At 33.1% G+C, this 26,496-nt stretch overlaps 2 protein-coding genes across 2 annotated transcripts in view; both read left to right on the forward strand.

Moving 5' to 3' along the window:
* LOC139494323 (uncharacterized) overlaps positions 1-8,605 on the forward strand; it is a 16,901-nt gene extending 8,296 nt beyond the window's left edge. Inside the window, exons 5-11 of the mRNA XM_071282490.1 lie at positions 419-676; positions 2,167-2,403; positions 3,536-3,772; positions 4,592-4,828; positions 6,529-6,765; positions 7,901-7,980; positions 8,456-8,605. Of these exons, the coding sequence (XP_071138591.1) occupies positions 419-676; positions 2,167-2,403; positions 3,536-3,772; positions 4,592-4,828; positions 6,529-6,765; positions 7,901-7,980; positions 8,456-8,605 (1,436 nt within the window). The remainder of the gene's footprint in view (positions 1-418; positions 677-2,166; positions 2,404-3,535; positions 3,773-4,591; positions 4,829-6,528; positions 6,766-7,900; positions 7,981-8,455) is intronic.
* Positions 8,606-9,041: 436 nt separating this feature from the next.
* Positions 9,042-23,263, forward strand: LOC139494324 (mucin-2-like). The gene is made up of 10 exons (XM_071282491.1): positions 9,042-9,261; positions 9,592-9,849; positions 14,338-14,574; positions 15,704-15,940; positions 17,342-17,578; positions 17,951-18,208; positions 19,318-19,554; positions 20,715-20,951; positions 21,844-22,080; positions 22,764-23,263. Exons 1-10 carry the CDS (start codon positions 9,042-9,044, stop codon positions 23,261-23,263), a joined length of 2,658 nt encoding a protein of 885 aa, XP_071138592.1.
* The last annotated feature ends 3,233 nt before the right edge of the window (positions 23,264-26,496 follow it).

Below are 26,496 nucleotides of genomic sequence, written 5' to 3' on the forward strand. Positions count from 1 at the left end.
TTAGACATCACATAAGAACACTGATGACTGAGACCTCAACACCAGCAAGAACAGGTATTGAACATGTTACAAACATAGATTCGGTGTGTAATTTTGTAAAACAAAAATTAAAAGCTTTTTTACAGCTTTTCTTATTATAAATGACATGTATCAACTCGTACATATAGCTTTAAATTTACTGCAAGATCAAGACAAAACCTATTTAAATTTAAACATTTAGTAATAGGGATAACTATGATATTGGTAATAATAACTATCATACTAACCAGTGTGGTTAAATTGTTTTGTAAATTTGCGCTGATTTTTTTCTCTCTTTTTAGTCATAATAGTGCCTATTCACCGGCTGATATTTTTTTCTGGTGTCTCTTGCATTGGTCATATCCGTCAACTTTTTAAAACATATATTCCGTTATTACAGAACAAACAACTAAAGCTTTGACAATCGAAGCTTTGACAGTGCAAAATACCAAAGCGACTAATGCGTCTGCAACTTCTATCTCTATAGGAGATACAACTACAACAGGTGTTAACGGCATGATAACAAGCGAAACATCGCCAGCAATTATATCGCAGATTACGACTTATACTGTGAAGGACATATTCAGTTTAACTTCTGCAAATAGGAATAATGCAATTTCAACTGTGATGACTGAGACCTCAACACCAGCAAGAGCAGGTATTAAACAAGTTACAAACATAGATTTGATTTGTAACTTCTAGAAACATAATGTGAAAGCTTTTGCATTGATCATTCCTAAATAAAATGTCTTCAACTCTGATAAAGAGCTGTAACCTAACAGCAAGATCAAAACAGACTTTACTGAAATTTAAACGTTAAGTAATATTAATAAGAACAATAATTATGATGATTGTGTTATTAAGTCGTTGTCGTATTTTAAGGTGTGCGTAACACATACGATAGTGCTGTTAAATCATGTACAAAAAGTAACGACAAATCAAGCTTCTCAATGATATAAATATTATGTTTGTCAAACGGATTTATATGCCAAATTGAATAATTCCTTTGAATTGTTCGAATCGAATTGAGTGTTTGCAAATGTGTATCAAAATTACCGAGGCTATTCTATTTCAGATCTTATGAAACTTCAAATTGATCATTCCTAAATAAAATGTCTTCAACTCTGATAAAAAGCTGTAACCTAACAGCAAGATCAAAACAGACTTTACTGAAATTTAAACGTTTAGTAATATTAATAAGAACAATAATCATGATGATTGTGTTATTAAGTCGTTGTCGTATTTTAAGGTGTGCGTAACACATACGATAGTGCTGTTAAATCATGTACAAAAAGTAACGACAAATCAAGCTTCTCAATGATATAAATATTGTGTTTGTCAAACGAATTTATATGCCAAATTGAATAATTCCTTTGAATTGTTCGAATCGAATTGAGTGTTTGCAAATGTGTATCAAAATTATCGAGGCTATTCTATTTCAGATCTTATGAAACTTCAAATTAAAAAGGATAACTTGAATTTATAACTAAATGGTTTGTTTTTGTATAAAACTTATGTAAATATACTTTTCTAAAGAAAATTCTATCATTTGTCATTTTTTAATTGTTTCTACCAGCTTACAGTTCGCTGACATGTTTTGCGTATGCAGCGTGACCTTTCTCGTGAAAATTTGATGATTGCAATACGAAAGTCCGAATGGAAAACCAAACGTAAGCGATCCGTCACCAAATAAACTTTATCTTATTACTTGTGTCTGACATTATAACTGATATACACGTGCTTACCTGAATATCCATGCTTCTTTGTTGAATGTTTACAAACGGGTGAAAATCGTTAAACTTCGGCTTCAAAACACGACCATTAGGTAGCTGCCATAATTTTCACAACAACAGTAACCAATTGAAATATTTTTTGACAATTATACGAAGTTTATGCGAAAAAAAATGATTAAATCGTGCACAGAAGACACTTCAAAAATGTATGTATGCATTAGGTCGAGAATTGGATTAATGTTGTTTTTCACCGGTCACTCGTTTTAACTGAATTAAAGTCAAAGTGTTTCATTAGGGTGTTTTTTTTTTTTTTTTTTGCTATGGAACTGCTGTTACCCCGGCTCATACTTTTTTCTAGTGTCCCTTAAATTTATTATATCCGGCTTTTTTTTACAACATATATTCTTTATTACAGAACAAAAAACTGAAGCTGTGACAGTGCCAAATACACAAGCGATTAGTGCAACTTCTATCTCTATGAGAGATACAACAACGGCAGATGTTAACGGCATGTTAAACGATGACACATCTCCAGCAACTGTAACGCAAAGTACGCCTGACACTGTGAGCGAAATATCCAGTTCAACTTCTGAAAATGTGAATTCTGCAATTTCACCTGTGATGACTGAGAACTCAACACCAGTCAAAACAGGTATTGTACATATTACAAACATTGATTCTATGTGTATTTTTAAAAAACAAAAATCAAAGTTTTTTCAGAGAATTTCTTATCATAAATAACATGCCTTCAACTCTGACAAAGAACTTTGACCTAACTGAAAAATCGAGACAGACCCTACTGCAATCTCAATATTTAGTAATATTGATTAGTATTATAATTAAGATGATCGTGTTGTTAAGTCATTGTTGTATTCCGAGGGGTGCGTTACACATAATATAGTTTGGTTTAATTGCAAACAAAAAGTAACATCTAATGAAGCTTAAAAATGAAGAAAATATAAGTATTTGTCAAATTGTTATGTGTACCAAATTGAATTATCTTTTTGAATGGTGTGAGTCAAATTGCTTATTTGCGAATTTTTATCAAAATTATCGATGCTAATCTATTTCAAGTCTCACGAAACTTTAAATTAAAAAAGAAATGCATGTTTTTTATAACTAAATAGCTAGTTTTTATTATAAAACTTATGTAAATATATACTTTTTTCTCAGGAAAATTCTATCATTTGTCCAAATTTAGAAGAATTTCAATCTTTATTAATTGCTTGCTTCCAGCAAACAATACGTCGACATGTTTCCCGTATGCAGCGTGACCTTTCTCGTAAAAATCTGGTGATTGCAATGCGCAAGTGCGAATGGAAAACCAAACGTAAGCATCGATCCGTCGTCAAAATAAATTATATCTTATTGTAACTGTTATACACGTAATTACCTGAATAGCCATGCTACTTTGTTGAAGGGTAACAATCGTTTAACATCGGCTTCAAAACATGACCATTAATTAGCTGCCATAATTTGCCATATATTCTGCCATATAACACTGACCGATTGAAATATTTTTGACGATTACATAAAATTTATGCGGAAAAATGATAAAATCGTGCGGAAAAGACTAAGTTTATGATATATGTATGCATTGATTCAAGAATTGGATTGACATTATTTTTCACAGGTCACTCGTTTCACATGACCCTAAGTCAAAGTGTTCCGTTAGGGCAGGCTTTTTGCTGTGGAACAGATGTTTCTCCGGCTCATACTTTTTTCTAGTGTCCCTTAATTTTTTATATCTGGCAACTTTTTAAAACATATATCGTTTATTACAGAACAAACAACCGAAGCTGTAACAGTGCAAAATACTAAAGCGACTAGTGCAACTTCGATATCTATAGGAGATACAACGACGGTAGGTGTTAACGGCATGTTAACAAGTGAAACATCGCCAGCAATAGAAACATACAGTACGCCTTATACTGTGACGGAAATATCCAGTTCAACTTCTCGAAATGATAAATCAGCAATGTCAACTGTGACGACAGAGGCATTGACACCAGCAAGAACAGGTATTTTATATAAAATTATAATATTTTATACCTTACATGCCTTCAACTCAGTCAAAAAGCTTAAGACTGACTGTAAGTTCAAAACAAAACCTTCTTATATCTAAACATTAAGAAATAGTGATATTTATGATAACGGTAAAGTTTATTATCATACTAAACCTTTTGTTTTTGTCAGGGAGTTTGACTTTGAACATAAGCTGTATCTTGTCTTCGGTGCTACCAAAAAAAAATAAAGCAACAAAGGACGCACTTTGAAGTACGTGGTTCATTTATAACAACTAACAACTAACGCATTCACACACAAAAACGTTACATAGGGTTTTTATGGCACTGGAAAAAGTATAGAAGGAAAAGACGACGACGACGACGGCGACGATGACAGTGATGATGATGATGATGATGATGATGATGATGATGATGATGATGATGATGATGATGATGATGATGATGATGATGATGATGATGATGATGATGATGATGATGATGATGATGATGATGATGATGATGATGATGATGATGATGATGATGATGATGATGATGATGATGATGATGATGATGATGATGATGATGATGATGATCTCATAACAGCACCGGTTTTTTTTATTGTTTTTTTTTTGTTTTTTTTTTTGAAAAGGTGAATCTTGATAATTTTGTCAAACTTTGCTGAAAATTATCGTTTAAGTCAAAGTATTCCTTAAGAGCGTTTTCTTTTGTGTTTTTGTGATGGTATTGAGGGTTTCTCTTGCTCATATTTGGTCTTGTGTTCCTTAAATTTCTAATGTGTAGCTTTTTTCTTAAACAGAAATTATATTATTACAGAACAAACAACTGAAACTGTGACAGTACAAAATACCCAAGCGGCTAGTGCAACTTATATCTCTCTGAGAGATACAACGACGGCAGATGGTAACCGCATGTTAAACGACGAAACATCTCCACCAACTGTAACGCAGAGTATACCTGACACTGTGAGTGAAATTTCCAGTTCAACTTCTCAAAATGTGAATTCTATTATTTCAACTGTGATGACTGAGACCTTAACACCAGCAAGAACAGGTATTGAACATGTTACATACATAGATTTGGTGTGTGATTTTGTAAAACAAAAATTAAAAGCTTTTTTACAGCTTTTCTTATTATAAATGACATGTATCAACTCGTACATATAGCTTTAGATTAACTGCAAGATCAAGACAAAACCTATTTAAATTTAAACATTTAGTAATAGTGATAACTATGATATTGGTAATAATAACTATCATACTAACCCGTGTGGTTAAATGTTTTTGTAAATTTGCGCTGATTTTTTTCTCTCTTTTTTGTCATAATAGTGCTCATTCAACGTGTCTCTTGCATTGGTCATATCCGTCAATTTTTTAAAACATATCATCCGTTATTACAGAACAAACAACCAAAGTTTTGACAATCGAAGCTTTGACAGTGCAAAATACCAAAGCGACTAATGCGTTTGCAACTTCTATCTCTTTAGGAGATACAACGACGGCAGATGTTAACGGCATGATAACAAGCGAAACATCGCCAGCAATTATAACGCAGATTACGCCTGATACTGTGAAGGACATATTCAGTTTAACTTCTGCAAATAGGAATATTGCAATTTCAACTGTGATGACTGAGACCTCAACAATAGCAATAGCAGGTATTAAACAAGTAACAAACATAGATTTGATATGTAACTTCTAGAAACATAATATGAAAGCTTTTGTATTGATCATTCCTAAAAAAATGTCTTCAACTCTGATAAAGAGCTGTAACCTAACTGCAAGATCAAAACAGACCTTACTGAAATTTAAACGTTTAGTAATATTAATAAGTACAATAATTATGATGATTGTGTTGTTAAGTCGTTGTTGTATTTTAAGATAGGCGTAACACATACGATAGTGCTGTTAATTGCGTACAAAAAGTAACGACAAATCAAGCTTCTCAATGATGAAAATATTGTATTTGTCAAACGGATTTATATACCAAATTGAATAATTCCCTTGAATTGTTCGAATCGAATTGAGTGTTTGCAAATGTGTATCAAAATTATCGAGGCTATACTATTTCAAATCTTATTAAACTTCAATTTAAAAAGAATAACTTCAATTTATAACTAAATAACTTGTTTTTGTTATAAAACTATGTAAATATACATTTTCTCAAGAAAATTCTATCATTTGTCATGTTTTAATTGTTTCTACCAGCTTACAATTCGCTGACATGTTTTGGGTATGCAGCGTGACCTTTCTCGTGAAAATCCGATGCTTGCAATACGCAAGTACGAATGGAAAACCAAACATAAGCATCGATCCGTCACCAAATCAACTTTATCTTATTGTAACTGATATACACGTGCTTACCTGAATATCCATGCTTCTTTGTTGAATGTTTACAAACGGATGAACATCGTTAAACTTCGGCTTTAAAACACGCCATTAGGTAGCTGCCATATTTTCACAACAGCAGTGACCAATTGAAATATTTTTTGACAATTATACGAAGTTCTTACGAAAAAAATGATTAAATCGTGCACAGAAGACATTATAATGCATGTATGCATTAGGTCAAGAATTGGATTAACGTTGTTTTTCAGCGGTCATTCGTTTTAACTGAATTTAAGTCAAAGTGTTCCATAAGGGTGATTTTTTTTTTGCTATGGAACTGCTGTTACCTCGGCTCATACTTCTTTCTAGTGTCCCTTAAATTTATTATATCCGGCTTCTTTTTAAAACATATATTCTTTATTACAGTACAAACAATTAAAGCTGTGACAGTGCAAAATACACAAGCGACTAGTGCAACGTCTAACTCTATGAGAGATACAACGACGGCAGATGTTAACGGCATGTTAAACGATGACACATCTCCAGCAACTGTAACGCAGAGTACGCCTGACACTGTGAGCGAAATATCCAGTTCAACTTCTGAAAATGTGAATTCTGCAATTTCACTTGTGATGACTGAGAACTCAACACCAGCCAGAACAGGTATTGTACATATTACAAACATTGATTCGATGTGTACTTTTTAAAAACAAACATCAAAGTTTTTTTCATAGAATTTCTTGTCATTTATAACATGCCTTCAACTCTAACAAAGAACTTTGACCTAACTGAAAAATCAAGACAGACCCTACTGCAATCTCAATATTTAGTAATATTGATTAGTATTATAATTAAGATGATCGTGTTGTAAAGTCATTGTTGTATTCCAAGGGGTGCGTTACACATAAGATAGTTTTGTTTAATTGCAAACAAAAAGTAACGACTGATGAAGCTTCTCAATGAATAAAAAATAAGTGTTTGTCAAATTCTTATGTGTACCAAATTGAATTATTTTTTTGAATTGTGTGAGTCAAATTGATTATTTGCGAATTTTTATCAAAATTATCGATGCTATTCTATTTCAAGTCTCATAAAACTTTAAATTAAAAAAGAAATGCATGTTTTTTTTATAACTAAATGGCTAGTTTTTATTATAAAACTTATGTAAATATATACTGTTTTCTCAGGAAAATTTTATCATTTGTCCAAATTTAGAAGAATTTCAATCTTTATTAATTGCTTGCTTCCAGCAAACAATACGCCGACATGTTTCCCGTATGCAGCGTGACCTTTCTCGTAAAAATCTGGTGATTGCAATACGCAAGTGCGAATGGAAAACCAAACGTAAGCATCGATCCGTCGTCAAAATAAATTATATCTTATTGTAACTGTTATACACGTAATTACCTGAATAGCCATGCTACTTTGTTGAAGGGTAACAATCGTTTAACTTCGGCTTCAAAACATGACCATTAATAAGCTGCCATAATTTGCCATATATTCTGCCATATAACACTGACCGATTGAAATATTTTTGACGATTACATAAAATTTATACGGAAAAATGATAAAATCGTGCGGAAAAGACTAAGTTTATGATATATGTATGCATTGATTCAAGAATTGGATTGACATTATTTTTCACAGGTCACTCGTTTCACATGACCCCAAGTCAAAGTGTTCCGTTAGGGCAGGCTTTTTGCTGTGGAACAGATGTTTCTCCGGCTCATACTTTCTTCTAGTGTCCCTTAATTTTTTATATCTGGCAACTTTTTAAAACATATATCGTTTATTACAGAACAAACAACCGAAGCTGTAACAGTGCAAAATACTAAAGCGACTAGTGCAACTTCGATATCTATAGGAGATACAACGACGGTAGGTGTTAACGGCATGTTAACAAGTGAAACATCGCCAGCAATAGAAACACACAGTACGCCTTATACTGTGACGGAAATATCCAGTTCAACTTCTCGAAATGATAAATCAGCAATGTCAACTGTGACGACAGAGGCATTGACACCAGCAAGAACAGGTATTTTATATAAAATTATAATATTTTATACCTTACATGCCTTCAACTCAGTCAAAAAGCTTAAGACTGACTGTAAGTTCAAAACAAAACCTTCTTATATCTAAACATTAAGAAATAGTGATATTTATGATAACGGTAAAGTTTATTATCATACTAAACCTTTTGTTTTTGTCAGGGAGTTTGACTTTGAACATAAGCTGTATCGTGTCTTCGGTGCTACCAAAAAAAAAATAAAGCAACAAAGGACGCACTTTGAAGTACGTGGTTCATTTATAACAACTAACAACTAACGCATTCACACACAAAAACGTTACATAGGGTTTTTATGGCACTGGAAAAAGTATAGAAGGAAAAGACGACAACGACGACGGCGACGATGACAGTAATGATGATGATGATGATGATGATGATGATGAGGAGGAGGAGGAGGAGGAGGAGGAGGAGGAGGAGGAGGAGGAGGAGGAGTGATGATAATGATCACATAACAGCGCCGGTTTTTTGTCGTTATTTTTTATGTTCAGTCATTATCTTATTTTAACGGATGCAATACACATAAGGAAGTTTACTTTTTTGTATACAGACGAAAGTTTAATCGCATTCAAATAGTAACAAGTTTTGTCAAACTGTTATTTATACCCAATTTAATTAATTTATTATAAATTGTGTTGTCCATTTTTTTTTACTTTTTTTTTTTGAAAAGGTGAATCTTGATAATTTTGTCAAACTTTGCTGAAAATTATCGTTTAAGTCAAAGTGTTCCTTAAGAACGTTTTTTTGTTTGTGTTTTTGTGATGATATTGAGGGTTTCTATTGCTCATATTTTGTCTTGTAATCCTTAAATTTCTTATGTGTAGCTTTTTTCTTAAACAGAAATTATATTATTACAGAACAAACAACTCAAACTATGACAGTACAAAATACCCAAGCGGCTAGTGCAACTTATATCTCTCTGCGAGATACAACGACGGCAGATGTTAACCGCATGTTTAACGACGAAACATCTCCACCAACTGTAACGCAGAGTATGCCTGACATTTTGAGTGAAATTTCCAGTTCAACTTCTCAAAATGTGAATTCTATTATTTCAACTGTGATGACTGAGACCTTAACACCAGCAAGAATAGGTATTGAACATGTTACAAAAAAAGCTTTTTTTTGCAGCTTTTCTTATTATAAATGACATGCATTAACTCGTACATATAGCTTTAGATTAACTACAAAATCAAGACAAAACCTATTTAAATTTAAACATTTAGTAATAGGGATAACTATAATATTGGTTATTATAACTATCATACTAACCCGTGTGGTTAAATTGTTTTGTAAATTTGCGCTGATTTTTTTCTCTCTTTTTTGTCATAATAGTGCTCATTCACCGGCTTATATTTTTTTCTAGTGTCTCTTGCATTGGTCATATCCGTCAATTTTTTAAAACATATATTCCGTTATTACAGAACAAACAACCACAGCTTTGACAATCGAAGCTTTGACAGTGCAAAATACCAAAGCGACTAATGCGTTTGCAACTTCTATCTCTATAGGAGATACAACGACAACAGGTGTTAACGGCATGATAACAAGCGAAACATCGCCAGCAATTATAACGCAGATTACGCCTTATGCTGTGAAGGACATATTCAGTTTAACTTCTGCAAATAGGAATATTGCAATTTCAACTGTGATGACTGAGACCTCAACACCAGCAAGAGCAGGTATTAAACGAGTTATAAACATAGATTTGATATGTAACTTCTAGAAACATAATATGAAAGATTTTGCATTGATCATTCCTAAATAAAATGTTTTCAAATCAGAGGAAAGAGCTGTAACCTTACTGTAAGTACAACAATTATGATGATTGTGTTGTTGAGTCGTTGTCGTATTTTAAGGTGTGCGTAACACATAAGATAGTGCTGTTAAATTGCGTACAAAAAGTAACGACAAATCAAGCTTCCCAATGATATAAATATTGTGTTTGTCAAACGGATTCATATGCCAAATTGAATAATTCCTTTGAATTGTTCGAATCGAATTGAGTGTTTGCAAATATGTATCAAAATTATCGAGGCTATTCTATTTCAGATCTTATGAAACTTCAAATTCAAAAGGTTAACTTGAATTTATAACTAAATGGCTTGTTTTTGTTATAAAACTTATGTAAATATACTTTTTCTAAAGAAAATTCTATCATTTGTCATTTTTTAATTGTTTCTACCAGCTTACAATTCGCAGACATGTTTTGCGTATGCAGCGTGACCTTTCTTGTGAAAATCCGATGATTGCAATACGCAAGTACGAATGGAAAACCAAACGTAAATAGTTATCAAAGGTACCAGGACTATAATTTTGTACGCCAGACGCGCGTTTCGTCTACATAAGACTCATCAGTGACGCTCATATCAAAATATTTATAAAGCCAAACAAGTACAAAGTTGAAGAGCATTGAGGATCCAAAATTCCCAAAAGTTGTGCCAAATACGGCTAAGGTAATCTATGCCTGGAATAAGAAAATCCTTAGTTTTTTCAAAAATTTAAAGTTTGGGAAACAGGAAATTTATAAAAATGACCACATTATTGATATTCATGTCAACACCGAAGTGTTGACTACTGGGCTGGTGATACCCTCGGGGACGAAACGTCCACCAGCAGTGGCATCGACGTAAGCGATCCGTCACCAAATAAACTTTATCTTATTACTTGCCTCTGACTTTATAACTGATATCCACGTGCTTACCTGAATATCCATGCTTCTTTGTTGAATGTTTACGAACGGGTGAAAATCGTTAAACTTCGGCTTCAAAACACGACCATTAGGTACAGACCTTCTAAAATTCAAACTGACCACACGCACGATACACGCACGCACGATACACGCACGGTGAATGCACGATACACGCACGGTACACGCACGATACACGATACACGCACGATGAGCGATGAGCGTTACACGGAGGATTAACGCAAAATGAATGATGATTGATGAACGCACGATACACGCACGATGCACGATGAATGATAAATACACGATACACGCACGATACACGCACGCACGATACACGCACGTTGAATGATTCATTGACGACTGAACAACGAACGCTTTTTACACGATTCTCAACGCTATATTATTTGGAATAGTATTTAAAATTGATATGCATTTTCATTAAAGGCAATACTTGTAGCTGTTTTGCCGATACCAGCATAATAGATAATATGCTATTTTTCCAGCTCAGATTCAAATAACGTAATTAAAGTCGGTTATTTTATAGGCACCGGAAATATTTGTGAACTTGGACAGAAGCTCATAACAATCAAAATATAGTGTCTTGATTTTGTTCAGCCTCACCCTGAGAGTTCAAGTTTACGGCAAACGAAGGCGAGACATCGTGTTCCGCGAAACCCTTACTAATTTTATTTCATACAGTTAAAAATCTAAATTTTATTTTTATGCATGCAATGTCCGACGCATTATATCTACAGAGAGTGACTGGTTCTAGAAATTATTTCAACTAACATGTTGATATAATTGATTGCAATAAATGAATGATCTATGTATTTTTATTTTCATGTTATATATTTTTTCACTTTGACGGATACATTTTATAAACGATTATATATGTATATATCTAAAAAACATTGTAAGCTGTTTTCGTATTCACTACAAGCATAGCAGAAATTATTTGATTCTTTTATGTTAACATTCACTGCAAATTTTTGTAGTTCTGTACATATATACTTATCAACAGGACATATTAGGTTATAATTTCACCAATAAATGAGTAGTTGAACAATCTTTAGAACGTGTCGGTTTTTCCTTGATATTGCCGAAAATCAGTATCCGACTGACACGAGCGAACTGACATAACACCTGATTAAACAATCATAATTTCTTTTTTTAATGTAAGTTACAAAGTTCCTTATATTATCCATTGTTTTCAGAATCGTATGTGTTAATTGAAAGCAAAAGATATTATTTTGTCAGAAAAATTTGATTCGTACAAATTAATAAGAACTACCTAAGAAAATGACATTTACTAAATAATTAGAAAATTTAAACATTTGTAATACCAAATACTTAATTATATACTTCTGAAACGAATTTTTATCCTGAATATGCATGAAATTTTTGCCACTGGACGTATAAACAACCACTGAATAACCAATTTATCAAATTTTGCTCTCAGTAAAAATGACTTATTAAAACAATATAAGACACAATTGGTGTCTGTTGTTTGTTTGTACAGTAAACATACTGAATGTGTTTATATTCCTTATACAATTTCAAGAATGTAATAAAATTCATACATATTTTCAAACATCCTGACACTTCAAATTTCTAGGAGGTGAGATTCACGGGGTTTTTACCTAAAACTCTTTGGGAAAATGCAATTTTTAATTCCAATTTGAAACCAAACGGTAATAGATATCCAAAGGTTATTTTTTAAATGCATGTCTAATTTAATAAGGAGATTTGAAAATATACATATTCGTGTTAATTCGCCTCAGTTTAATTTGTTAATTCATATTTGACATTTAACATTTTAATCCGCAATCCACATTTACCCGACAATCTTGTATATTGTATTTTCTCAATGAAATAACATAACGTGCATGTGACCACCAGAAACTAAGACAAAAAGGATATTTATAATGGTATTTATCAAAACTTAAATATTTGAAAAAATCTTAGTAGCATAGGAATTTGCCAAACAAGCGAAGAATTATAATCTACCTAGGATTTACAAGCATAGGAATTTGCCAAACAAGCGAAGAATTATAATCTACCTAGGATTTACAACCAAGGATTTGTATAGTTTCTTTTCAATAAAATATTGTTGGTGTTTTTGGCGACTATAGCAGCAACATTGCCGTTATTAAATAAAAATATAAAATTTTCGCTATCTGATAATTATAGCCGCGGGTTAAAATGTTCATTAAAATGTATAATATTTGTCTTAAAACTACATATAATGGGCATTTAAGAATGACATGAAGTTCATCTTCAATAGTAGAGCTACAACACATGTCATCTCGTGGACTACTTTTGTTTCATACTTTCCAGTTTCTATTTTTTTAGTGGAGCTACCCCACATTTAAATTTTGCAAAAACACATTTGTTTTTAATTGACAGAATATTTTTGACAAATAACAGTTGGCCAACAGTATATTTTTAAGTCCATTTTCGCTCAGTTGAATAGAAATTCCAATTTTATCTCTTCTGTCGTAGAAATGTCAATATCATGTTATTGTTTGTACGTTCAACATGTATCGTTATATAAAAACGTGTCAGTCCCAGCCAAGATTCACCGAATAACCACAAAATATTTACAGATGATAAAATATTTACACAAAAAGTCATGAATCTGTATGAACGTTATGTACGATGAAGTTAATTAAGTGTCTACGAGAAAGTAAGTATGACTGTACATTTTATTTAAATTATCTATATACATATACTTTAACCGTGAGAAAAAATATAAGCTTTGGCGAGCTCTATAACCGACTATCATATAAAAACCGCAATGTATGAACGTTACACAATTAGAGATGAACGTTTCACAAATGCACGTTATCTGATCAACACAATTATACACGATTGACGAACGCACGATACACGGTTATAAGAATGAATGATTGATGAACGCACGATACACGCACGAAACACGGTTAAGAATGAATGATTGATGAGCGCACGATACACACACGATACACGCACGATACACGATTAAGAATACACGATGCACGCACGTTACACGGAAAATACACGGAACGATGAATGATGAACGCACGATTGGTACACGCACGATACACGCACGATGCACGCACGCAACACGCACGATACACGATGAACGCACGGAATAATGGTCAGTTTGAATTTTAGAAGGTCTGTAGCTGCCTTATTTTCACAACAACAGTGACCAATTGAAATATTTTTTGACAATTATACGAAGTTTATGCGAAAAAAATGATTAAATCGTGCACAGAAGACACTTCAATAATGTATGTATGCATTAGGTCGAGAATTGGATTAACGTTTTTTTTTAACCTGTCACTCGTTTTAACTGAATTTAAGTCAAAGTGTTTCATAAGGGTTGGGTTTTTTTTGCTATGGAACTGCTGTTACCCCGGCTCATACTTTTTTCTAGTGTCCCTTAAATTTATTATATCCGGCTTCTTTTTAAAACATATATTCTTTATTACAGAACAAACAACTGAAGCTATGACAGTGCAAAATACACAAGCGACTAGTGCAACTTCTATCTCTATGAGAAATACAACGACGGCAGATGTTAACGGCATGTTAAAGGATGACACATCTCCAGCAACTGTAACGCAGAATACGCCTGACACTGTGAGCGAAATATCCAGTTCAACTTCTGAAAATGGGAATTCTGCAATTTCACCTGTGATGACTGAGAACTCAACACCAGCCAGAACAGGTATTGTACATATTACAAACATTGATTCGATGTGTATTTTTTAAAAACAAAAATCTAAGTTTTTTCATAGAATTTCTTATCATAAAGAACATGCCTTCAACTCTGACAAAGAACTTTGACCTAACTGAAAAATCAAGACAGACCCTACTGCAATCTCAATATTTAGTAATGTTGATTAGTATTATAATTAAGATTATCGTGTTGTTAAGTCATTGTTGTATTCCGAGGGGTGCGTTACACATAAGATAGTTTTGTTTAATTGCAAACAAAAAGTAACAACTAATGAAGCTTAAAAATAAAGAAAAAAAAAGTGTTTGTCAAATTGTTATTCGTACCAAATTGAATTATTGTTTCGAATTGTGTGTGTCAAATTGAGTATTTGCGAATTTTTATCAAAATTATCGATGCTATTCTATTTCAAGTCTCATGAAACTTTAAATTAAAAAAGAAATGCATGTTTTTTATAACTAAATGGCTAGTTTTTATTATAAAACTTATGTAAATATATTCTTTTTTCTCAGGAAATTCTATCATTTGTCCAAATTTAGAAGAATTTCAATCTTTTTTAATTGCTTGCTTCCAGCAAAAAATACGCCGACATGTTTCCTGTATGCAGCGTGACATTTCTCGTAAAAATCTGGTGATTGCAATACGCAAGTGCGAATGGAAAACTAAAAGTAAGCATCGATCCGTCGTCAAAATAAATTATATCTTATTGTAACTGTTATACACGTAATTACCTGCATAGCCATGCTACTTTGTTGATTGTTTACAAAAGGGTAACAATCGTCTAACTTCGGCTTCAAAACATGACCATTAATTAGCTGCCATATTTTGCCATATATTCTGCCATATAACACTGACCGATTGAAATATTTTTGACGATTACATAAAATTTATGCGGAAAAATGATAAAATCGTGCGGAAAAGACTAAGTTTATATATGTATGCATTGATTCAAGAATTGGATTAACATTATTTTTCACAGGTCACTCGTCTCACATAAAGTGTTCCGTTAGGGCAGGCTTTTTGCTATGGAACAGATGTTTCTCCGGTTCATACTTTTTTCTAGTGTCCCTTAATTTTTTTATATCTGGCAACTTTTTAAAACATATATCGTTTATTACAGAACAAACAACAGAAGCTTTAACAGTGCAAAATACTAAAGCGACTAGTGCAACTTCGATATCTATAGGAGATACAACGACGGCAGATGTTAACGGCATGTTAACAAGTGAAACATCGCCAGCAATAGTAACACACAGTACGCCTTATACTGTGACGGAAATATCCAGTTCAACTTCTGCAAATGATAAATCAGCAATGTCAACTGTGACGACAGAGGCATTGACACCAGCAAGAACAGGTATTTTATATAAAAAAAATAAGCTTTTATATAGCTTTTCTTATTATACCTTACATGCCTTCAACTCTGTCAAAAAGCTTTAGACTGACTGTAAGTTCAAAACAAAACCTTCTATTATCTAAACATTAAGAAATAGTGATATTCATGATAACGGTAAAGTTTATTATCATACTTAACCTTTTGTTCTTGTCAGGGGGTTTGACTTTGAACATAAGCTGTATCTTGTCTTCGGTGCTACCAAAAAAAATAAAGCAACAAAGGAAGCACTTCGAAGTACGTGGTTCATTTATAATAACTAACAACTAACGCATTCACAAACAAAAACGTTACATAGGGTTTTTATGGCACTGGAAAAAGTATAGAAGGAAAAGACGACGACGACGACGAGGATGATGATGATGATGATGATGATGATGATGATGATGATGATGATGATGATGATGATGATGATGATGATGATGATGATGATGATGATGATGATGATGATGATGAGGATGAGGATGAGGATGAGGATGAGGAGGAGGAGGAGGAGGAGGAGGAGGAGGAGGAGGATCTCAAAACAGCACCGGTTTTTTGTCGTTATTCTTTTTGTTCAGTCATTATCTTATTTTAACGGATGCAATACACATAAGGAAGTTTACTTTTTTGTATACAGACGAAAGTTTAATAGCATTCAAACAGTAACAAGTTTTGTCAAACTGTTATTCATACCCAATTTAATTAATTCGATGTGTATTTTTTAAAAACAAAAATCTAAGTTTTTTCATAGAATTTCTTATCATAAATAATATGCCTTCAACTCTGACAAAGAACTTTGACCTAACTGAAAAATCAAGACAGACCCTACTGCAATCTCAATATTTAGTAATATTGATTTGTTTTATAATTAAGATGATCGTGTTGTTAAGTCATTGTTGTATTCCGAGAGGTGCGTTACACATAAGATAGTTTGGTTTAATTGCAAACAAAAAGTAACAACTAATGAAGCTTAAAAATGAAGAAAATATAAGTGTTTGTCAAATTGTTATGCGTACCAAATTGAATTATTTTTTGGAATTGTGTGTGTCAAATTGAGTATACTTTTTTGTATACAGATGAAAGTTTAATCGCATTCAAACAGTAACAAGTTTTGTCAAACTGTTATTCATACCCAATTTAATTAATACTGTAAATTGTGTGGTCCATTTTTTTTATTTTTTTTTTTTTTTGAAAAGGTGAATCTTGATAATTTTGACAAACTTTGCTGAAAATTATCGTTTAAGTCAAAGTGTTCCTTAAGAACGTTTTTTTTTTTGTGTTTTTGTGATGATATTGAGGGTTTCTCTTGCTCATATTTTGTCTTGTGTTCCTTAAATTTCTTATGTGTAGCTTTTTTCTTAAACAGAAATTATATTATTACAGAACAAACAACTCAATCTGTGACAGTACAAAATACCCAAGTGGCTAGTGCAACTTATATCTCTCTGAGAGATACAACGACGGCAGATGTTAACCGCATGTTAAACGACGAAACATCTCCAGTAACTGTAACGCAGAGTATGCCTGACACTGTGAGTGAAATATCCAGTTCAACTTCTCAAAATGTGAATTCTATTATTTCAACTGTGATGACTGAGACCTCAACACCAGCAAGAAAAGGTATTGAACACGTTACAAACATAAATTCGGTGTGTAATTTTGTAAAACAAAAATTAAAAGCTTTTTCACAGCTTTTCTTATAATAAATGACATGTCTTCAACTCGGACAAATAGCTTTAGATTAACTGCAAGATCAAGACAAAACCTATTGATATCTAAACATTTAGTAATAGGGATAATTATGATATTGGTAATGATAACTATCATACTAACCCGTGTGGTTAAATAGTTTTGTAAATTTGTGCTGATGGTCGGTATTTTTTCTCGTTTTTTTGTCATGTTCGTGCTGTTTCACCGGCTGATATTTTTTCTAGTGACTCTTGAATTGGTCATATCCATCATTTATTCAAAACATATCTTCTTTTATTACAGAACAAACAACCAAAGTTTTGACAATCGAAGCTTTGACAGTGCAAAATACCAAAGCGACTAATGCGTTTGCAACTTCTATCTCTTTAGGAGATACAACGACGGCAGATGTTAACGGCATGATAACAAGCGAAACATCGCCAGCAATTATAACGCAGATTACGCCTTATGCTGTGAAGGACATATTCAGTTTAACTTCTGCAAATAGGAATATTGCAATTTCAACTGTGATGACTGAGACCTCAACAATAGCAATAGCAGGTATTAAACAAGTTACAAACATAGATTTGATACGTAACTTCTACAAACATAATATGACATATTTTGCATTGATCATTCCTAAATAAAATGTTTTCAACTCTGATAAAGAGCTGCAATCTAACTGCAAGATCAAAACAGACCTTACTGGAATATAAAGTTTAGTAATATTAATAAGTACAACAATTATGATGAGTGTGTTGTTAAGTCGTTGTCGTATTTTAAGGTATGCATAACACATAAGATAGTGCTGTTAAATTGCGTACAAAAAATAACGACAAATCAAGCTTTCCAATGATATAAATATTGTGTTTGTCAAACGGATTTATATGCCAAATTGAATAATTCCTTTGAATTGTTCGAATCGAATTGAGTGTTTGCATATGTGTAGTAAAATTATCGAGGCTATTCTATTTCAGATCTTATGAAACTTCAAACTAAAAAGGATAACTTGAATGTATAACTAAATGGCTTGTTTGTGTTATAAAACTATATAAATATACCTTTTCTCAAGAAAATTCTATCATTTGTCATTTTAATTGTTTCTACCAGCTTATAATTCGCCGACATTTTTGTGTATGCAGCGTGACCTTTCTCGTGAAAATCCGATGATTGCGATACGCAAGTGCCATGGAAAACCAAACGTAAGCATCGATCCGTCACCACATAAACTTGATCTCATTGTAATTGATATACACGTGCTTACCTGAATATCCATGCTTCTTTGTTGAATATTTACAAATGGGTGGAAATCGTTAAACTTCGGCTTCAAAACACGACAATTAGGTAGCTGCCATAATTTCACAACAACAGTGACCAATTGAAATATTTTTTGACAATTATACGAAGTTTATGCGAAAAAATGATTAAATCGTGCACAGAAGACACTTCTATAATGTATGTATGTATTAGGTCAAGAATAGGATTAACGTTGTTTTTAATCGGTCACTCGTTCTAACTGAATTTAAGTCAAAGTGTTCCATAAGGGTGTTTTTTTGTGTTTTTTTTTTTTTTGCTATGGAGCTGCTGTTACCCCGGCTTATACTTTTTTCTAGTGTCCCTTAAATTGATTATATCCGGCTTCTTTTTAAAACATCTATCCTTTATTACAGAACAAACAACTGAAGCTGTGACATTGCAAAATACACAAGCGACTAGTGCAACTTCTATCTCTATGAGAGATACAACGACGGCAGATGTTAACGGCATGTTAAACGATGACACATCTCCAGCAACTGTAACGCAGAGTACACCTGACACTATGAGCGAAATATCCAGTTCAACTTCTGAAAATGGGAATTCTGCAATTTCACCTGTGATGACTGAGAACTCAACACCAGCCAGAACAGGTATCGTACATATTACAAACATTGATTCGATGTGTATTTTTTAAAAACAAAAATCAAAGTTTTTTCATAGAATTTCTTATCATAAATAACATGCCTTCAACTCTGACAAAGAACTTTGACCTAATTGAAAAATCAAGACAGACTCTACTGCAATCTCAATATTTAGTAATATTGATTAGTACATGTATTATAATTGAGATGATCGTGTTGTTAAGTCATTGTTGTATTCCGAGGGGTGCGTTACACATAAGATAGTTTTGTTTAATTGCAAACAAAAAGTAACAAATAATGAAGCTTCTCAATGAAGAAAATATAAGTGTTTGTCAAATTGTTATGTGTACCAAATTGAATTATTTTTTTGAATTGTGTGAGTCAAATTGAGTATTTGCGAATTTTTATCAAAATTATCGATGATATTCTATTTCAAGTCTCATAAAATTTTAAATTGAAAAAAAAATGCATGTTTTTATAACTAAATGGCTAGTTTTTGCTTTAAAACTTATGTAAATATATACTTTTTTCTCAGGAAAATTCTATCATTTGTCCAAATTTAGAAGAATTTCAATCTTTTTTAATTGCTTGCTTCCAGCAAACAATACGCCGACATGTTTCCAGAATGCAGCGTGACCTTTCTCGTAAAAATCTGGTGATTGCAATACGCAAGTGCGAATGGAAAACCAAACGTGATCATCGATCCGTCGTCAAAATAAATTATATCTTATTGTAACTGTTATACACGTAATTACCTGAATAGCCATGCTTCTTTGTTGATTGTTTACAAAAGGGTAACAATCGTTTAACTTCGGCTTCAAAACATGACCATTTATTAGCTGCCATATGTTGCCATATATTCTGCCATATAACACTGACCGATTGAAATATTTTTGACGATTACATAAAATTTATGCGAAAAAAATGATCAAATTGTGAGCAAAAGACGAAGTTCATGATATATGTATGCATTGATTCAAGAATTGGATTAACATTTTTTTTCACAGGTCACTCGTTTCACATGACCCTAAGTCAAAGTGTTCCATTATGGTGGGCTTTTTGCTATGGAACGGATGTTTCATTTGTGCTTCTCCGGCTCATACTTTTTTCTAGTGTCCCTTAATTTGTTATATTCGGCAACTTTTTAAAACATATATCGTTTATTACAGAACAAACAACCGACGCTGTAACAGTGCAAAATCCTAAAGCGACTAGTGCAACTTCGATCTCTATAGGAGATACAACGACGGCAGGTATTAACGGCATGTTAACAAGCGAAACATCACCAGCAATAGTAACACACAGTACGCCTTATACTGTGACGGAAATATCCAGTTCAACTTCTGCAAATGATAAATTAGCAATTTCAATTGTGACGACAGAGGCAACAACAGCAGCAAGAACAGGTATTTTATAAAAAAAAAAAAGAATAAGCTTTTTTATAGCTTTTCTTATTATACATTTCATGCTTTGAACTCTGACATAAAGCTTAAAACTGACTGTAAGTTCAAAACAAAACCTACTTATATCTAAACATTTAGTAATAGTGATAGTTATGATAACGGTAAAGTTTATTATCATACTAAGCGATTTGTTCTTGTCAAGGGGTTTGACTTTGAACATAAGCTGTATCTTGTCTTCGGTACTACAGAAAAAAATAAAGAATAAACTACAGAAGCACTTCGAAGTACGTGGTTCATTTATTACAACTAACAACTAACGCATTTACAAACAAAAACGTTACATAGGGTTTTTATGGCACTGGAAAAGTATAGAAGGAAAAGACGACGACGACGACGACGACGACGATGATGATGATAATGATGATGATGATGAGGAGGAGGAGGAGGAGGAATTGACACATCTCATAACAACACCGCTTGTTGTCGTTATTTTTTATGTTCAGTCATTAGCTTATTTTAACGGATGCAATACACATAAGGAAGTTAACTTTTTTGTAAACAGATGAAAGTTAAATCGTATTCAATCAGTAACAAGAAAGCAAGCTCATCAAGGATGAAATCATTTGTTTTTGTCAAACTGTTATTCATACTCAATTTAATTAATACTATAAATTGTGTGGTTCAATATTTTTGTTTTTGTTGTGAATAGGTGAGTTTTAATAATTTTGTCAAACTTTGCTGAAAAATATCGTTAAAGTCAAAGTGTTCCTTAAGAGTGTTTTCTTTTCTGTTTTTTTGTGATGGTATTGGGGGTTTCCCTTGATCATATTTTGTCTTGTGTCCCTGACATTTCTATGTGTAGCTTCTTTCCTAAACAGAAATTATATTATTACAGAACAAACAACTGATACTGTGACAGTACAAAATACCCAAGCGGCTAGTGCAACTTCTATCTCTATGAGAGATACAACAACAGCAGATGTTAACGGCATGTTAAACGATGACACATCTCCAGCAACTGCAACGCAGAGTATGCCTGAAACTGTGAGGGAAATATCCAGTTCAACTTCTGAAAATGTGAATTCTATTATTTCAACTGTGATGACTGATACCTCAACACCAGCAAGAACAGGTATTGAATATGTTACAAACATAGATTTAGTGTGTAATTTTGTAAAACAAAAATTAAAAGCTTTTTCATAGCTTTTATTATCATACATTACACGCCTTCAACTCTGAAGTCGCGTTAGACTTATTGCAATTAAGTTCAAAAGAAATCTATTAAAATGGAAACATCTAGTAATAGTCATCATCATACTAAACCATGTGTTCTTGTCAGAGGGTTTGAATGCGAGGTGAAGATGAATCTTGTCTTCGGTGCCTAAAAAATACAACTACAAAAGTGCCTCCAAGTGGATAGTTAATTTATAACAAGTGACGAATTACCAAACAAATACTTTCTATAGGGTCATTTTGGCACTGGGAAAAGTATTGAAAGAAAAGACGACGACGACGCGGATCTATAACAGTTAGGTCTACTCTAATATTATCCCATCAAGAGTAAACCGCTGGGGGGGAGGGGTCGCATCACAGTCGGCTCATAATGGCAGAAAACTAAACAAAAATTCGTTGACAATTAGTTGGTTGACAGTATTTGCTGTATTTGTATTGCTTTATCATTCTTACATGTTCTATTTTACATTTTTTTTTTTCGTTTAGATAGCTATACATATTTAAATTAGATAGTTTTTTTTATAATTCAAATCAAAAACTTTAAATTAACAGATAAAGATTCATCTAATATGTCTTTTTCAGTTAAGAGACCAAAGAAACTGTTGTGTGAATGTCCGAAGGAATATTGTAATACTAAATGGGACTTCCTTGACGGATCCGATCTAACAGATTCAGAAGTTATGAAATTAGTCCTTGAAGATTTTTACCAGAACATACTATCGGAAATCACTATCGATAAAAAATCTGTGACAAAAGAAGAACGAAAGAGGAACTCAGCTATTAATAAAACAAAGTCTGCAAAATTTATTGGATGGGGTAGCATTGTATTCCTCATTCTTCTATTGGCTATCATGATCGCCATAGACCTACTCAACTGCTGTTTTCACTTCAAGAATCGGTCTCGTCGCAGTAAACATGTTAAACGTAATCGAATTAATGCCATTTCTGGAGATGGAGATATTCCTCTGCAAGAAAATGTACATTTAACAGAGGACTATTACGCAAGCAGATCCGGCAATAACTTCAATCCAGACGAAATTAAACGTGACACTTATCACAAAAGACGGGAAGAGCCCTGTTAGAAAAACAGAATGAACCAATAGTAACATACGTTCCTCAGTAGAACTTGTTATCCATGAATATCCTATCTTAATCAGAAAAATGTTCAAAGTTATTACATTATGACCTGAATGAGTATCAGAAAACACTATGAACAAACTGTTTGTACTTCTCCTCACGAGGAATATAGATTTTAAAGATAACTAATTATTTTCAAAGTTTTATAAACATCTGTCATATCTGTGGTAATGTGTTGTAAAAGCCGGTTTTTGCTTATATTATATATCTGTATACTATGTTGTTGTACCCCGTGTTTCATTATATATATATATATATATATATGTATACTCTGTTATTGAACCCTGTGTTATTGAACCCTGTGTTTTGCTATACTCATATCGTTTCATAATGTTTTGTTGGACCTTACATTTTGCCATTATCGTAGCTCGGTACAATGTGTTTTTGAACCAAAGTTTTTGCAATTATCTAATCTCTGTAAAACAGGTCATTTTACCCTTTGGTTTGCCGTTATCCCATATTTTAATGTGTTGTTGGACCCTGTGTTTCGCATCATCAAATCTTTGCAAAATGTATTTTTTTAGTGTAATTTCAAATTGCGATAAGACGTGTCACGGTACTTGTCTATCCCAAACTCATGTATTTGGTTTTGATGTTATATTTGTTATTCTCGTGGGATTTTTTCTGATGCTTGGTCCGTTTCTGTGTGTGTTACATCTTAGTGTTGTGTCGTTGTTCTCCTTTTATATTTAATGCGTAGTCGGTTTTAGTTTGTTGCCCCGATTTTGTTTTTTGTCCATGGATTAATGAGTTTTCAACAGCGGTATACTACTGTTGCCTTTATTTAGTCTTGTGTATAGCCATTATAAAATATCTGTATACTAGTAATACTTAGCTAAACCATGTGTTCGCCATAATGATATATCTGTATAATGGGTTGTTAAACTCTGTGCAATTGCCGTTAATATATATATATCTATGTGTTGTTATACCCAGTGTTTGTCAATAATCGCACCTCTGTATATTGTGTCGTTGAACCATTATTTTTTACTATCATGTCTGTGTATGATGTGTTGTTGAGCCAAGTGTGTTTTCTCTCGTTATGTCTGTGTATTATGCGTTGTTGAACTCTGTTTTTTTGTCATTAGCAAAAACATGTATCTTAATAATGTGTTATTCATTTGTGTGTTTTGTCATTATCATTATTCTGTATAATGTTTTTGAACTCTGTATTTTGCCATTACAATATATCTGTATAATAATTTGTTGAAACCTATGTTTTGCTTTTATCGTATTTCTATATAATGTATTGTATAACCATGTTTTTTTTTGCAATCCTCATAACTTTAAATTAAGATGTTTACTTATTTTTGTTTTTGTGATGCTCTATCACTAATAAAAAATGGGGGAAATATATGTTTGTCTTACATTTTTATTGATGCAATAAAAACAAACCGGAAAGTGTAAAAAGTGTTTCCCAATCAAATATCATTAAAGCTAAAGTGGACATCAATATATTCACTGCTGTAAATATTAGATGCTTTCAGGTCTATATAATGTAAATAATGAAATTTTGGTTGACAAAAATAACTTTTGGATAAGAAACCATTAAACAAATGGGGGAGAAACGAAAATGACAATGGAACTGATAAGTCTTAAACAAACTGACAATACCATTGCCAACCAACAATTCAGAGACGCACAGACAAACTAATCAGCACAAACCGACAATACCATTGCCAACCAACAATTCAGAGACGAACAGACAAACTCATCAGCACAAACCGATAATACCATTGCCAACCAACAATTCAGCGACGAACAGACAAACTAATCAGCACAAATTGACAATACCATTGCCAACCAACAATTCAGCGACGAACAGACAAACTAATCAGCACAAACTGACAATACCATAGCCAACCAACAATTCAGCGACGAACAAACAAACTAATCAGCACAAACTGACAATATCATTGCCAACAAACAATTCAGCGACGAACAGACAAACTAATCAGCACAAACCGACAATACCATTGCCAACCAACATTTCAGTTACGAACAGACAAACTAATCAGCACAAACCGACAATACCATTGCCAACCAACAATTCAGCGACGAAGAGACACACTCATCAGCACAAACTAACAATACAATTGCCAACCAACAATTCAGCGACGAACAAACAAACTAATCAGCACAAACCGACAATACCATTGCCAACCAACAATTCAGCGACGAACAGAAAAACTCATCAGCACAAACTAACAATACCATTGCCAACCAACAATTCAGCGACGAACAGAAAAACTCATCAGCACAAACTAACAATACCATTGCCAACCAACAATTCAGCGACGAACAGACAAACTAATCACCACAAACCGACAATACCATTGCAAACCAACAATTCAGCGACGAATAGACAAACTAATCAGCACAAACCGACATTAACATTGCCAATCAACAATTCATCGACGAACAAACAAACTAATCAGCACAAACTTACAATACCATTGCCAACCAACAATTCAGCGACGAACAGACAAACTAATCAGTACAAACTGACAATACCATTGCCAACCAACAATTCAGCGACGAACAGACAAACTAATCAGCACAAACTAACAATACCATTGCCAACCAACAATTCAGCGACGAACAGACAAACTAATCAGCACAAACTGACAATACCATTGACAACCAACAATTCAGCGACGAACAGACAAACTCATTAGCACAAACTAACCATACCATTGCCAACCAACAATTCAACGACGAACAGACAAACTAATCAGCACAAACTGACAATACCGTTGCCAACCAACAATTCAGCGACGAACAGACAAACTAATCAGCACAAACTGACAATACCATTGCCAACCAACAATTCAGCGACAAACCGACAAACTAATCAGCACAGACATTACCATTGCCAACCAACAATTTAGCGACAAACAGGCAAACTAATCAGCACAAACTGACAATACCATTGCCAGCCAACAATACAGCGACGAACAGACAAACTAATCAGCACAAACCGACAATACCATTGCCAACCAACAATTCAGCGACGAACAGGCAAACTAATCAGCACAAACCGACAATACCATTACCAACCAACAATTCAGCGACGAACAGACAAAATCATCAGCACAAACTAACAATACCATTGCCAACCAACAATTCAGCGACGAACAGACAAACTAATCAGCACAAACCGACAATACCATTGCCA

The sequence above is a fragment of the Mytilus edulis genome, chromosome 11 (assembly GCF_963676685.1).
Source record: "Mytilus edulis chromosome 11, xbMytEdul2.2, whole genome shotgun sequence".
Classification (NCBI taxonomy): Eukaryota; Metazoa; Mollusca; class Bivalvia; order Mytilida; family Mytilidae; genus Mytilus; species Mytilus edulis.

Bases quoted from the DNA above. Each gene is read 5' to 3' on its own strand.
- LOC139494324 (XM_071282491.1), top strand. From the start codon at position 9,042: ATGACAGTACAAAATACCCAAGCGGCTAGTGCAACTTATATCTCTCTG. The intron at 9,262-9,591 runs GTATTGAACATG...CCGTTATTACAG, and splicing joins CTTAACACCAGCAAGAATAG to AACAAACAACCACAGCTTTG. The intron at 14,575-15,703 runs GTATTGTACATA...CGTTTATTACAG, and splicing joins CTCAACACCAGCCAGAACAG to AACAAACAACAGAAGCTTTA.